Source organism: Bacillus rossius, chromosome 2, assembly GCF_032445375.1.
Source record: "Bacillus rossius redtenbacheri isolate Brsri chromosome 2, Brsri_v3, whole genome shotgun sequence".
Lineage (NCBI taxonomy): Eukaryota > Metazoa > Arthropoda > Insecta > Phasmatodea > Bacillidae > Bacillus > Bacillus rossius.
The window spans coordinates 129,494,555-129,510,562 of NC_086331.1; the positions used below are offsets into that span (position 1 = coordinate 129,494,555).

Consider the following 16,008-nt stretch of genomic DNA (forward strand, 5'->3'; position numbering starts at 1 on the left):
CATAGTTTTCTTGAGTGTTTCTAGCTAAAGTACCCAGCATTACCCAGGCTTTACACATCTTGAAGTGTCTCATTTGAGTATGATATATATTAGTTTTTTTGGATATAGCTGGGTAGACTACAGGCAGAATGCTCTCGCACTGCTCATTAGACATACTTCTCCTCCTGAGTATGCCACTGCCACACCTTGAATTAAAAAAATAAATAAAACTATACAATGCCTGTTGCCATGGATACAAAAAAAAGCAGCAATAAAATATAAACTTTAATTCCCTATTTAATCCCTTTAGGGGACGAATTTTCAAACATCTTTTCTTATTATTGCTCACTGTAGATTTACAAATAAACATTGATGACTATAAAAGCTATTGAAGTACAGAGAAGTTTGGCTTCACCACAAGTAACATGAAACAAGTACAAACATGCATGTGTAAATATTCACAATTTTAATCTTAGTTTTAACTGTGATCCCCCATCCGTCGATGATTGTGATGACAGAGCCTTTTCTGCTAGCCTCCATGTTCACCTGACATAATGCCTTGAGAATTTTTTTTTTTGGGTGTCTGTAAAAGATTGTGTCTATGTTCCACCGCTACCTAATGATTTCCCAGAGTTGAGATACTGAATTCAAGAGGCTATTCCTTCCATTACTTTGTACTTGTTAACCAAAGTGTGGGAAGAATTTGACTTTAGGTTGGATGTGTGCTGTATAACTATAGGTAAGAAAAACTATTGTAGTAAGCCTTCAATTTGATGTATCACTTCTTATAAATAGTCTAAATTAAACTGTTAAAATATACCATTGAAACTGGGACATTATTTTATGGACATCCTGTATTTCTTTTTCCATTTTATGTGCACCTAACATGCAAACTTGGGGATGTTCTCCCAATTCCACGAATTGCGTGATTATGTGCAAAATATAGACAATTCTGCAGCCAGTAACTAAATTTTCTGGTTTTTAAAATAATGGAGGCAAATCACTTGTATCTAAACCAGGGATGATTTAATTATCTTCTACGATTCTGAAAAGCAACAACTTCATTAACTATTCTTTACTGAAGTAGAAAGTTTTCATTAATATGTAATTTATTAAAATTTTCTATTTTCTCCCTATAAAAATGAAAAAGTTAGCAACTTACTGACAAGTTTTTTAAAAATATCTATGCCTTTAATTATTCAGGTTTAAAAACTGGAATTTAATTTACTTAAAATCGCAGCATAATGTACTGAGCTTTTTTTTATATATATATATGTAACCCTTAGTGTTTGAATATGAAATTCATTATCTATAAACTTCGCGCATTAGTAATCTTAGCTGTTATAAAAGTAGGTATAGTATTATAGTATTTTTTACCTATCTAAGGTACATAGTTTCAAGTTACCACTTTTGGCGCACATTGACATGAACTATTAGCCTAAAAAATAAAAAAAAGGGGGAAACTAGTTCTCAGCCGTTCCACTGGAGTTCTTACGGTAGATGAATTAAATGAGAAATTATTGCAGGAGTGTGCAATGAAATTAATTTTGCTGCTGACATGTTAATAATTTACTTTTTTCAATTAAACATTTACCAGTGGTGCAACATCTACACGTGTTAAATTTCCCAATGAAGCCATGGTTTCTTTTACATCTTACGCCTAGTCACTGAAAGAATTTATATTAAAATGAAGGGCACTATGTTTATTATAAGCTGTAATATTTATTTGATAGTAAGCCAAATGCAACTAACAATTTGGCTTTGACATCTTAATGTTCATGTGAACATAAAAATTAACTTTTTTTTTGTGCTTGCCTTATTTAATGTGCCATGTAATACTGTTTGTTCACTGATATTTTTAAGCTGTTAAAAAATTTACCAAAATTTTATGTAACGGTACTTAAAAAAATCGACGTATTTCATGAATGCAGAAAAGTTTAGTTTGCAAAGTGCTGCTTGATCTGTTTTCAAACATTAAAATTGAAAGTTTTTGAAAAGCACATTATGGCACAAAATATTTTTTGGCCAAACACACGTATATTAAAATTATAAAAAAAATTGGGTTCACCTTCTCTTCAAACTTTTTTTGCTTTTTGCACCATGCCATGTGTCTCTGAAATGATTATTTTTGTCCTGGAAAAGATACATTAGTACTTTTCTTGGCTATCGTCATTTAGTTTACACTTTACTCTGCAACATTTGTAATATTCACTGGTACTGAGGAGGAAGAGTCTGAATCCTGTTGGCCGAGCGTGGGCCAGAAGCATTGACAACACAGCAGTCGACTGCGTGTTCCCACGCACATGTGAACCTGCTCGCAGCAAGAAGAAATTGCTGGAAACCTGAAATATTTTTTGTTCTAATAAAGTTGGGCATATGCCACCGCTTACCATATTTATCTTTACTTTAAAAGGGAAAATCTAGCAAAATCTAAATATTTGTATATTTCTCAGCCTGTTCCTCAGACCACCTTTTTTTTTAGATTTTCTTGAATATTAAAAATGTAAATAAAATACTTACCAATATTTTTTCTACAATATTAAAATGTAAAATTATTTCTGTTGTAAAACAGCAGCAAACGAGCCATGTGCAAAATTTTATATCTGAAAATATGTGAGAAGGATAAGAAAACAATTTTTAACCTACAATTTCTCATCAAATTGTTGGACATGGGGAAGCCTTAATAAAAGTAAACATTATGAAATTATTATAACCAAATTTTTCTGAGCTCCAGATTTTTGTACTTAAATACAATTCAAACTCGAAAATTTTTTGAAATACTCATACAACCTTGACAAGACTTGAAAAACCTGAACTTACAGGTGCCTACTCATTTGAGATGTATTTATAAAAATATATTAGTTTCAGAGGATAAACATAGGACTAAGCTTAGGACTTTTCTTTGATTAAATTATGATTTATTTGAGTAGTTAAAAGTTATTTATTTTTTATTTTTTTGTGTAATACAATATACTTGCTGAATTAAGTAATCTATTTTTTTTCATGTAAGATTTTATTGTGTTTATTTAAACAGAAAATATAAATAATGTGCTCAGTAATAAATACATTCAATTGAGCACAATAAATTCAAAATAGCAGTACAGGTTTTTTCAAAGCATTTTATTAGATACCAGTGTGATTCAATCATGATTTATACCAGTATTTTTGCTATTTATAATAATATGTATAGTATATTTATGATAGTTTTGATATTTATGATGATTTATAATAATGTATTTATAATAATATATGGAAAAAAAAGCATTCAAAAATTGTATGTAAACCTTTTCAAAAATAGGTTAATACAAGATCTGATGTTTTTTGAACATTTTTTGGGTTCTTATTTGAGCCATAGTTGCACTCATTGAATTGTTTGTTCACTAACGAGATACTTAATATTGAAGAAGGCTCTTTAAATGTTTAGAAATGATAAAACTTTGTGCTGCTATTATTATAGTCGTGGACTATCCAAATGATGGATGTGCAATGGACTGTTTACAGGTGAAGACAGTCCTAGAAAATCCAACTCGTTACCATGTGATCCAGAAACAGAAGAGTCAAGTGCGGCAGTTCCTAAGTGAGTCCTTGCACCAACAGCCCGTGGTGGGAAGCAGTTGTGGCAATACTGGTGGTCGAAGTGTGAAGAGTACAGGCGATGTGGGTATAGGGGGCAGTGTTTTTGCTGTTCCACCGCTGGGGGAGTCATACCGACGACGTATCGCGACAACCAGCAGCCCCGAACGAGTGGTAACTGTTTCTCCAGGGGTCAGCTCAGTTGCAACTAGTACTTCAGAGGTAAATTCAGTTAATAATCTTTACTTTTTTTTTATAGAGAGCAAGTGAGGTATTCGCTAACATTGCTGTATTGTATTCCTGTGTAGGCTGGCACTTGATACAGTTACACTCCCACTTACATAAAAATTGCATTCTTAGACTCATTAAATATGATAGAATTTTTTGCCATTTTTCTTCCTAATTGCGAGCATTTTTAAATTTATTTTTTTGCAAGATGGAGGTTTTGTAGATGTAAATAAAGCTTTCTTTTCGTGTAATATTTTAATTCGCTATTGGATTATTAATTATGGAAGCCAATAAAAGCCTTGGCTTTGTTTTTTATGTTAGATATTTTTGGTCACTACTAAATGCAGCACACAATGGGTTAGCATTTCTTGCAGCTGAGATATCATACTTAATTTTTAGGTTATATAGGCTTACTGTCAGATATTTTTAGTTGTGTCGTGTTTACTTATTTAACTGTGGAAGTTCGGGCAAACTTCTCAATTATTTTTGATGTGAGATTTTGTTACTTATTCCTAGGGCACTGAAATTTTCGCGAACCGCGAAATAAAGCGAAATAACGCGAAATGTTAGCAATTTTAATTAAAACACGAAATTACACACAAAAAACCCTTTTCGCGAAATTGACCCGAAATCTGCTTACTTGTACACGATTTTTTGACTGGAAAGGTCAATTAAATTAATAACAACATAGACAACATTTAATAATCAGTACAGATTCCTAAACACAAATTTCCCACCTAAAGACTACTTTATTAACCACTTTTCATCTTCGTTCATTTATCAAAACAAACATAATGGCTTCGGTACCAACTGTATAAATACGACTTTTGCGAGACGTTTTTTGAGTTCGAAAGTATCGATTCAAGAATCGAGTTGTATACTTCGCTATCACGTTTACGCTTAAAATCATAGTTTTCTTCCTGTATTTCATCAGTTTAACATTTCCATACGACTCGGTCCCATTTACGGTTTATTTAATATGAGAATCGATACCTTAAAATTAAATTACCGCCTGCGAAAAATGTTTTGTAAAACGTGTGAGTTAATCTCTGGCTGCACAGATTACTACTACGGCCATGTCACGAGGAGAATAAGAACAAAGGCAAGTCTATGTTATTGTTTACATAGATCGTGACGCTTTCGTATGAAAGATATTTTTTGTAAATGTAAGCCTTGTATGCTCAAAAAGCCTAAAGTAGTGACTGTTTTCGATCGTGCACTCGAATTTTAAAGTGAAGGCGGTAAATATGTAGTTAAGCGGTATTTGCGAAAAAAATGTTAAAAATCCGAAAATACTTTTATTATATGCTCTTTAACTTCCTCTTTTCATTAAACCCGGCGGGGATAAGAAATTTCAAATACTTAATTTTATAAGGAGATATCGAATTTTTTAATTTTCATAGTTGGGCGATATTTATTAAAAAAAAAAAAAATTAAAAATTTCGAAAATACTTTTATTCTCTTTATGCTCTTTAACTTCCTCTTTTCATTAAACCCGGCGGAGATAAGAAATTCCAAATACTTTAGGAGACTGAATTGTCAATTCTGGAAACATGTCTTTTATTCATGTAGGCCTATTCTTTTAATGATTTTTAAACTCTGATAATGTTAAAATTACTTTTATGGAACTCAAAATCATTCGTATAATTTAAGGATTATGATTGTAGTATGGTTTCTATTTTTATGTATTGGTTTTGTATTTTTACATTTTTCTCCATGATTTTAGAGAGCAGTTTTTTATGACGAAATGAGACTATTTTTATGACGAAATCAAGATATTTTTATGACGAAATCTGTTAATTTTATTTACCATGAAAGTGGGGCCCTACTTATTCCCATTAAAGTTTTTTTAGTTTAATGTGTTTTAAAAATTTGCAATGATAAATGTTACCTGCCTTTCATTTTTTATTATTATGATTTGGTATCTTAAGAGAGAAACTGACTTTAAGATGGTGATTTTAAACGGTTCATATGCTATGAATTACACCTGAAGTGTAGTCATAATTGGAAAATTATTTTGTTTGGAAGAAATCATGTAGACCTTGTTTCTATAAATAAGTTTGGTCTACTGTAATGTATATATATCATATATGTAATATATACATTATTTATAATCCTCAGTAATTGTATCCTCTATGTTGGACTATGTTTAGTATGTTTTTGAGTACCTACTAATTATTTTTTTCAGAAGGCTTTTTTATGTTAATGCTGTTCTTTTTAGGCTGAAGACTTGATAGAAGATATTCTGTCTTTCGAACAAAGCTCCTTGGCTTCAGATGCTTACAAAGTATCTAATTCTGGTCTTAACAACTCATCAGATATGCAGGTGTGTGCTCAAATTAATATGGCCAAGTGATAAATAAGTAATAATAAATGGAAGTATGAATGTACTTGGTCATTCATCCAGTCTCTCTTCTAAAACATTACATGCATGGATGAAGTTACACAATTTTTTGTATATTTCTCTCTCATAAACGAGTGCACTTTTTTGACAGGTTCATGTGAGTTATTACGCTGTTATTCTACACAATTTATTCCATTAAATAAAATATTCTTAAAATCTCACCATAATAGCTAAAATAAAACTTCTACAACACTTTCTTTACTAGACATGTGGGTCGAGAAAAACCAAACACTAATAACAAAACACTTTAATTTTGGCAGGGTGTAACAAACTCACAAAGCTTAACTCGAGATAATGGGGTCTTTTCAGGTTCCTGATAGATGAACTTCCTTACTTTAAATCTCTTTAAATAAACTGTTACCTATAAGTAAAATTGAATAGTTGGTTTTCCAGTATGTGTATTTATTACAGGACTTATTCTTTGCATTATTAATAATTATCCAGTTATTTTACATTAAAAAAACTTTGATAAAAAAGTTGAAAAGTAATCCTCAAAATGGAAAATAATATCTGCCCTACCAGCTGTTAAGTAATTACTTTGTCTCCTGTAAGTTAATACATGACTTTAACATTTCAATGATTACTGTTACCTTTAAACCTAATAACCACCAATCTAAGTTATTCTTTATGACACTTTTTCAAATGATCTCTTATTTTAACTTTTAACTGGAACCTCTGGTCTAAAACTATAATTAAATTTAATAATTGACTGGACCATCTGTTCACAGTGTGTTAAACTACTTTGCTACATTTCCATTTAAACTTTGCTGACGACTTAACTGTTAAAGCTATGCTATGATGACTGGTGACACTTCAGGTCATCCGACCTTTTTCAGGTCAACATCTTGACGGAGTATGTTTTCTTACGTTACCTCCTGTTTACCAATACTCTCCAATGGGCTTCCTCGTTACCTCCCACAACATACTGAATCGTCAAATTCAGAAGTTTCACAAACAACTTGGCCCCACTATGTTACGCAATGCTGTTGTGAATCGTAACACTTGCTTTTCTCTCTTTCGCTTGTACCGGCTGGCACACTGACCGAATCATAACAAGTGTGTAACTGGCCGCCTACGAACAAAATAACCAGCTGTCAACCGTCAGAATCCATGATATTAGTGTGACCAAGTCTATGGTATCTCATATCTGGTCTGTTCCAGCTAATTAAAAAGGAAATGCTTCCTAATTAAAGTATAAATCTTAAGCAAAAGCAAACTCCTCATTAACTATTAAAAAAAATTGCTTTGGATAATGCTATTACAATCCAAAGAACTAGATGAGCCAACTATTCACCAGTATTTATCTCAGAAGTATTTAAAGAATACAGTCAAACCACATTAATACGAATCTACTTAGTACAAAATACCAGTTTTGTGCGAAGTTTTTACAGTCCCAGAAAATGAAGTATGCTTTCCTATGTTATTCAGTACTTTTAATACTAAGTATGGTTAATATGAAATATGAAGTAGTTTTGATCCCTCAAATTGCTGTTTACATATAAAAGTAAACATTTAATACAAATTTCAATACAGAAGTTCAAAAAGTACAGTAGAATCTCGTTATAGCGAGCACGGTAATAGCGAGAACACGGCTATAACGAGGTATTTTTGAGGAATGTACGGCGTGATAGCTTGAAGCGCGCTTTTGTTATTTGTCTGCTTTATCTCCAACCATCTCACTCGCCACTAGACATCTTGCCATTGACGCCTGTCACACTTCAGCCTTGCAGTCGCCACTTAAGTGCGTGGCTTTAAAAATAGAATCCCGTCCTTTCTTTCTTTTATCAAACTTCCGTTAGTTATCTGTGCCGTGTGTAGACAAAGTTTGAGATTGGAACAGAAACAACGTAAGAAAGTATTTTTTACAAATTAGAAATATGTATGTTTTTGTTTTTATAATCGCGTATTTTCACGTTTTTTTTTTGGTTGTTATCTTAAAAGAGATAATATTAAAAAGCCGCTCTAATGAGATTTAATTGTTTCTTGGTTAACAAAAACTATTAATTATCAAATATTGTTAATTGTTTATATTCTATTTATTATTATTTACGCGACGTCATACCGTACGCGTACGCAATACGACTGGATTCGTTGCTGCAACATAACATAGCATGTTATGCGGTATCAGAAGTAACGAGTAGCGTAACGATAGTAACGAGTACTAATTGTTATAGTAACAAATACATACCGGTACGTATTTTTTCGTAACTTTTACACCTCTAGTAGGCACTACCGTATTTATTTCCGAATCGCTAGGGCAGTTTTCTTGTAACTTTTGTTTCGGTCAGTTGTTGGGGTATCTGTCCGGGAAAGGGGTGGTGATGGTTTGAGTTTAATCCCAAATTTATTTTCTAAAAAAGTTGACAGGTTTCTTTAAATGAAAAAAGTATAGTTTTCCAGCGACTATTACGTTTGAGGCGTACGTGCGTTGCCGCAGCCGCACTCCTGCTGTTTTGTAAGGAATTAAATCGTCATGCTACACTAGCACCACCTGTTAGCAACATCCCGAACCAACATGGCCGCCAGCAGACAGCAATAGATAGCAGGACTGCTGCGTCGGCCGCGGGCTGAGATGCTATACTTACGTGGCGTGGTAGGCCAGGTAGGGTATTCTGGTTATTTTGACGCAATCGGTGATCGCATCCGTACTTATGGGGTATCGTTTTAAAGAGAATTCACACATCTGCTCACAGAAATTAAGATTTCGTTAATATAACCTGTTATTTTCCAATTATACAGGTTTAAACACAATTTTTATGCTATTTTCGGTTAATTTTTATTTTTTGGGGGCCAAAATTTGTCCAATTCGGTTATAGCGAAGACACGGTTATAGCGAGGATCAAACCCGGAACCGTGACACCTCGCTATAACGGGACTCTAGTGTAATAACATTTTCAAAACCAACAAGTAAACAAATGTCTCTTCAAGGATGTATGTATGTATCAGCAGCACAAAATGGTTGATATACCAGATGAAAAGTGTAACTCTAGTGGCAATGTTAGTATTTAAACTAGAAAAGATGCCATTTTATAAACTGAAACTAAAAGGGAGGTTATCTATACTGTATTTATTCGTTGGAAGTGAACATATGAAGAAGTTTAGATCCATGCTAATAAGTTCACGTATTTTCTTTTGTTCACACATGTGCCATAACCTGAATTGTGAGTGTGTGTTTTGTTATAAAATGACTGCAGAACGTAAACATAATGATATAGAATTGCAGGTTAAAACTAAAATTATCAACGAAGTTAACAATGGAGGAAAAATTATTGTAATCGTTAGGAGATTTAACATCCTGCAATCGTCTTTGTCAACAATTTAAAAAAAAAATCATGAAAAAATGGAAATAGCTTTTGCAAGTTCTTGTAGGTATATAAAAATAATGCGAGGTCCGAAGCATGAAAAAATATGTGCAGCAAATTTGCCAATTTCTGGACGTATGATGCAGAAGAATACTTAGCATTGAGTTAAGGGATTTTAGAATTTAAGTTCGGCAGTGGTTGGCTACAACGGTGTATATAATAGTCTTTATGGTTTTAATTATAAGAATTAGAAGGTAATCAATTTATTTATATAGTAATGTTTTCTCAATAGTTTGATTAATACAAACCTCGTTATTACAGAGTGCTAACTCAGATTATGGTCCATTCAGGTTTGTAATAATGAGGTTTGACTGTATTAAGCTGTCAGTTTAAAAATGTTGATAAATTTATTTGTCAGAAAAGTGCTCTTATTTGTGGGATGTACTATACATATTTTGTTTTGACAGATTTGAAAAATAAGTTCTAATTTTTTTAAGTCATTACTGGTATGCTGTGCACAGGATGTCTAAAAGCATAGCAAGAGTTGAATCTATTTTCGAACAAGAACCAAAACTTGTTTTATTCTACTTTAAAATCTTATATACTATTAACATAAATACTTGTTAGTTAAAAGCTAACACCCTACTTATGTTTAATGTAATTTCATCAGTCAACTAATTTTAATGTACCCTGTGCACAGTAAATTAATTACTAGAGACCCGGAAAATTCACAAATGCGAAATAACAGCGATAAAATGCAAAATGACTCAATAAATGCGATAAAATGCTAAATATTTGTTTTTCTGCGATAAATGCTAATACAGTGGAACCTCATAATTACGAGTACGGGATAATACGAGACCTTCGAAGTTACGACAGTTTTGTAATGTACCGTCGATTGGACTACGTAAATAATGCTAAATTAAAATGGCTAGAGTGATTTAAATGGCATCTTCAAACAAGGAAAAATGGCCGCTGTTAAGGGGGAAAAACTATTCACGTAGTATTAACACGGACTGATAAGCGCCTTTGTGTGTGTTGCTGGGTCTGAGGGTGTGTGCATGCATGCGTGTGTCTGTGACTTTCTCCCCCTCTCTACAACTGAACAAGGAAGACGGCAGATGCCCTTCCCTTCCCCTCCTCTTTCCAACCCTCCGGTGTTTTCCTTTCTCCTCTCCACTTACCTCCCCTCCCTGACCAAGCAAGGCAACGGTGACAGCTTTTTTTTTTTGCTGCATCTCTGAGCGCGGTCATGAGTCAGACCATTTCATTCGCGATTAAAACAAAAACTGTTGCAGATACAAAAAAAATCTCAAAGACCTTTTATATTAGAAATTTAATTTGCCACAAATTTTATTCTATGCGTTTTTTTTTTTTTACTACGAGGTACCGTTTCCGAGATATTGTGCGACATTAAGACATTCTGGGAATGTTCAGGATTTTAACTATGACTTAAATCTTATATATTTGGTTATTACTAGTACTCGTAGTAAGGAGGTTCCACTGTACTGCCGTGAATGCACGAAAATCTTCCAAACACTGTTGAAGATGGTAATACCGCATGTAAAGAAAGCTTCTTTATTTTTAAACTGTTTCCAAGCAGTACAGGGCGAGTGCTACAGCTGCAGTATACCTGTGGATGGTCCGGCGGTAGCCAGCCAGCAAGCCAAGTGTGTGTAGGTGTGTTCGTAAGTGATAAGAATGGTGAAGAGATAGGGAGGGAACAAGCAAGCCGAGTTGGCCCAGTCAGCAGGTGTGTTTGTGGGCGTAAGAGATTATTAGAAAGAAGAGGAGAGAGAGATAGTGTGAACCCAGCCTGCCTGTGTGTGAGCAAGAGGAAGTCGCCAAGGTCAACTGGTACAGTCTGTTCACAACAGCAATACCCCTCACGTGTCTCATGGGGAAAGGTTATACGGGTAGTTCCGGTGCAGAGTATTCTTTGCAAATTGTGTTCCACAAGTTAAACGTGGTGTATCCCTAATTAAATTTAATCAAAACGATGCCACGTGGCAAAGTTTCAATTCACGATCGTGCTAATGCATTCAAACATGAAAATTTTTATGTCAGTGACACTACAATATTAATGTGTGGTGTTTGTAATACATTTCTGGAATGGGGGAAAAAAAAAGATGGTCTGGACAAACATGTTAAATCCAGTATGCATGTTAGAAGAAAACACCTGAACAAGAAAAACTGATAGCGGAAAAAGGAGAGACGTCCAAGCGCCAAGCAACAGTCCTTGGAATATTCGAAAACAAAAAATGTGCGAAGATTCAGAAGAGTGTATTTGTTGAAGATACGGTGAAGATGTGTATGCAGGCAAACATACCATTAGAAAAAAATGGACCACCCTGCAGTTCGAAATTATTTGGAAAAGTATGTAAAAGGTTCTGGCGATTTGACTGGGGCAGACACTCTCAGAAGGGAGTATATGTGCAAAGTAGGTACTGGAGAAAAAGAACAACTTAAGCAATTGATTTCAGGAAAGGACATATATGTTGTTGCAGATGAAACTTCGGACAGTCGTGGGCGTTGTGTTTTTGTTATACTTTTTCGTACCAACAACTCTGCCATAGATCAGCATGTGTACTTGGCCATGTGTTGCTTTCTTGACTCGGCAAATGGCACCACGTGCAGTCAGGCATGAGTACCTGTACCTGAAAAAGTTCTAGGTCTTGTGTCAGATTGGGCAAGGTACGTGAGTACCTGTTTTACAGCCCTGCAGATAGTTTTAGTTGACCACACTATTCACTTCCAGTGTTGGGCACATAAGGTGAACTTCGTGGGTGATGTTTTCATGTGCGAGTTTAGTGATGTGAATTCTCTGGTTGTTAATGTGACAATGGCATTTCTACATGGTGGGAAAATTAAGAGTGCATACATTTTATTCTTACAAGAAAACTACCCAGAACTGACTGCAAAGATTTTCCCAAGCCCAGTGGTAACAAGGTGGAATTCTTGGTTTATGGCTGTTATCTATTTATCTGAGTGCATTGAACCACTTCTTCAGTTATTGAACCAGTGGGAACCTCAGAATGCCAGTGTAAAGTTGGTGTGCCAGAAGTTGTCTAAGAGGCCAGTTTACAGTACTTAACATCAAGTGCAAATTCGTGAGCGAGGCTTGCAAAAAAATAGTTGGGCTAATTAAAGTTTTGGAAGGTGGACATTATCCCTTTGCTCATTTGCTGTGGGATGAACTCTTGCAGCTCTCTGATCAACTTAAAAGGTATGGTAATGGACATGGTGTGTTGCCATCACAGACACAGCAATTGTTGGAAGGAGTAAAGGGTGATACAGCCAAAGCAAGCATCAAGTCTGCTATATCCAACTGTAGTACGAAAAGGGCTATGAAACTAACATCACATATGGCTCCATCTCCAGCAAACAACTTCTGTGCAACAGCAGGTGAACTGTTCAACCCTGCCAAAGCAGGTCAACAAGTAGAAGTGAACTGTAGTAAGTTGGTTGTTTGCAAGAATAAGCTCCCGCCATTTTCAAAGATCAGCAGTGATCAGTTTGTGGATGGTTATCTGTACTTCCACAAACAGTTGAAAGAACATGTGCGGGAAGGAAACCACATTGACATGCCTCAAATTCTTCTTGCAGTTTCTCACAAAACCAGAGTTTGGAGCAGCTGCCCTCAAAACCATCTGGGCACCTGTGAGCAGTGTTGATGCAGAGAGGTGCTTAAGCTCATGCAATGTTGTTTTGAGTGATCGCAGAACACATTTAAAAGAAGAAAATGTTGAAATGTGCAATATGCTGAAATTTAATGTGTGAAAGATGGTAACTATGTAACTTGCTGCTACACAAAACATTGTGTTACTTACATGTCTTGTCAAATATGTCAGATTTATGATTAATTATAATTTATAATTATTATTATATGCCCTTTTTTAAAAATTTTACACTGATGTGTTGGACATGCTAAAGTTATTTAACATACTATGTAAAAACTATATTTAATGATTCATTCTTTGTCAACCTATTAAAATGTTATTTACCTGGATACTGTTTATCTAACATTTATCAGTAGGTATTCTTATATTTAGATGAATGACATGTTTTAAATTTAAATATATATATATATAAAATTGTGTTTTTTCAAAATGCTACAAAATGCTAAATTTCATTTTTAAAATGTTAAAATATAAATTTTAAAATGCTAATTTTCCAGGACTCTATTAATTACCTTAATGACTAACAAGCAGTTTTTCTTTTACCAAAAATTCATAAATCCATGATATGAACACCTGTTTTCAGTTGTATACAGCAGGTCCAGAAACTAGTCAATGAAATTTGGCCAATGAAAAATGTAAAAATACTACTTTATCATAGGGATGTACAAATATACTTTTAATTATGTGAAGAAAAAAATGGGTTGAGTGTTTAAATTGTGTGTGTTCCATTTAAAAAATTTTTTTTCTATAACGGAAGGATATATCTACTAATATTTATCCCTATGTGATGTTTTTGTATGTTCAGTTTGCAACATCTGACAACCTTTTCAGCCAATTGATACCATTGGCTGGAGGCAATGTTGGCAACAAAACCAGCATCTCTTGCCCACCCGACCTTGATGCTCCAAACATCAAGTCAGAGCCGTTGCACTTCAGTGATGCAGAGTTAAATGCTTATGCGAAAGACCGGCAGAAGAAAGACACTCACAACATGAGTACGTAATATTCAGATTTTTTTAATGATTCCAGTTTGGTATAATTTTTAGATTCTGACACACATTACAGATATTTGACTTGCCTATTTATAAACAGTTATATAGCAGGTGTTCGAAATTCTCTTCTCCAACTTCACTTGGTAGAGGAAGCTGGTGCACCCATGGCTCATGTGCATTTATCTCAATAGTAAAATTTAGAGTTTTGCACCAAAGTGCCCTTTTTTTTTTTTACGAAGCCCACATGTTTTGTAATTTGCGTTTTAACACGTGCAGTAATTTTTTTGGCACAATTTTCTAATTTTTGTGTCAAGAATCTGGACCTAGTTTGTACACACCTTTAAGAAATACAAATTTTTGGAGATATATGCATGTTTTATAATCTAGTGTGTTTTAACCAATTTCATAATTTTTAGTGTTTGTTGAGAACACATGTACAAATAACTTTATATGAAAGAAATTTCACTAAAATCAGTTAACTGGAAGCGTTAAAATATATTGTTGAAAAATAGGCACATATTTCCAATTCTCAACAAATTATTTACGTTAATTTTATAGAGGACTCAAATTCGAAACTAATTTTTTTAGTTGTGTTTTTTTATACAATTGATTTTTTGGAGATGTGGCAGACTATACAATTTAGTTTTTTAAGATTATATTATTTTGTAATTACTTGAATTATAACAAAAGTTTGAATACTTTATTTTACAAAATAGGTATGTATTTCATATCCTTAATAAATATTGAATTTTTGTGACAGACAAATGAATTTAGAAAAATTTTGGTTTATACTTTTTTTAATGTAAAGTGTTGCTTTCCATTTACTGTGAAATTTGTCATTTGACGCCAGAGTAAATTTTTGATTTTTGAAAAATAATTTCAGTCTAATAAAATATAAGAAAAATGTAGAAGCTAAAAACCCATAATTATGAAATTTCAGGAGAAAATTTATCTGTAGGGAGGGCTGCACCTACGTATGTGTATATGTTCATAATTGTGTGCATGTGTGCTTGCATGCAGATAACAAGTGCACAATCACATACAAGCATATTTATTTCTGAAAATAGGCTATAAATAGCATTCTGAAATAATGGCCCTGAAAGAGAGAATGAATCAAAGAGTAAAACTTTAGAGCCTCCTAAGTTATGTAAATTATTCTTGAATGAAAAGAGAAGTTTTAGAGCATAATGAGTCCAGACATACCCTGATTTCAACAACTGTTTTTAAAACTATAGTTGTAGCAGTATTTAGGCTCTTGGTGGAAGGTTCTATGTGAGATTGTCATACATACCCCAGACCTCCCGGGCTATCTCAAATATTCTGTCTACAGGGGACATACATAAAAACCTCTTGAAGAATTTTTTGGGTTAGAAATACTGTTCTAATTTCTTACAAACATTGCTCTAAATGATTCCTGATGAAAATAGTCTATCAGGACACAAACTGATTTTAAACTTTTATTATTATTATTATTATTTCATGAAAACTCTCTAGTAATCATGGTGGTGGCTATTTCCAGACCACGAGAACAAGTACATGTAGAATTTACAAGCAAAGTTGCACATAACCTCTTCACTGGTTTCAAAACAAGTTGACTGTTCGCAGGTATAGAAAGATGAATATTGAAACAACCATTCTCAGTTATGTCCCATGGTTGCACACAAACTCACAGTACAAGCCAAAGGACTCGGTCCTCAGAACAAAGACTAAGTTCACTCGGTACTTGCTGTGGGCAAAATGTCTGCGACTTTGGTCAGAAAATTCTGGTTATAGTTCGAAATGATGAAAAAGGTTGATTATATAATGTAGCACCCGGACCACAGCCACAAAAATCTCTATAACTAGGGGCA

General features: G+C 33.8%; 1 protein-coding gene across 4 annotated transcripts in view; it reads left to right on the plus strand.

The window, feature by feature from the left end:
• Positions 1-16,008, plus strand: part of LOC134529826 (microphthalmia-associated transcription factor) — a 44,294-nt gene that overhangs the window by 14,490 nt on the left and 13,796 nt on the right. For all 4 annotated transcript variants that reach the window (XM_063364314.1, XM_063364315.1, XM_063364316.1 and 1 more), the window contains exons 3-5: positions 3,481-3,774; positions 6,002-6,106; positions 13,972-14,161. In XM_063364314.1, the coding sequence (XP_063220384.1) occupies positions 3,481-3,774; positions 6,002-6,106; positions 13,972-14,161 (589 nt within the window). The remainder of the gene's footprint in view (positions 1-3,480; positions 3,775-6,001; positions 6,107-13,971; positions 14,162-16,008) is intronic.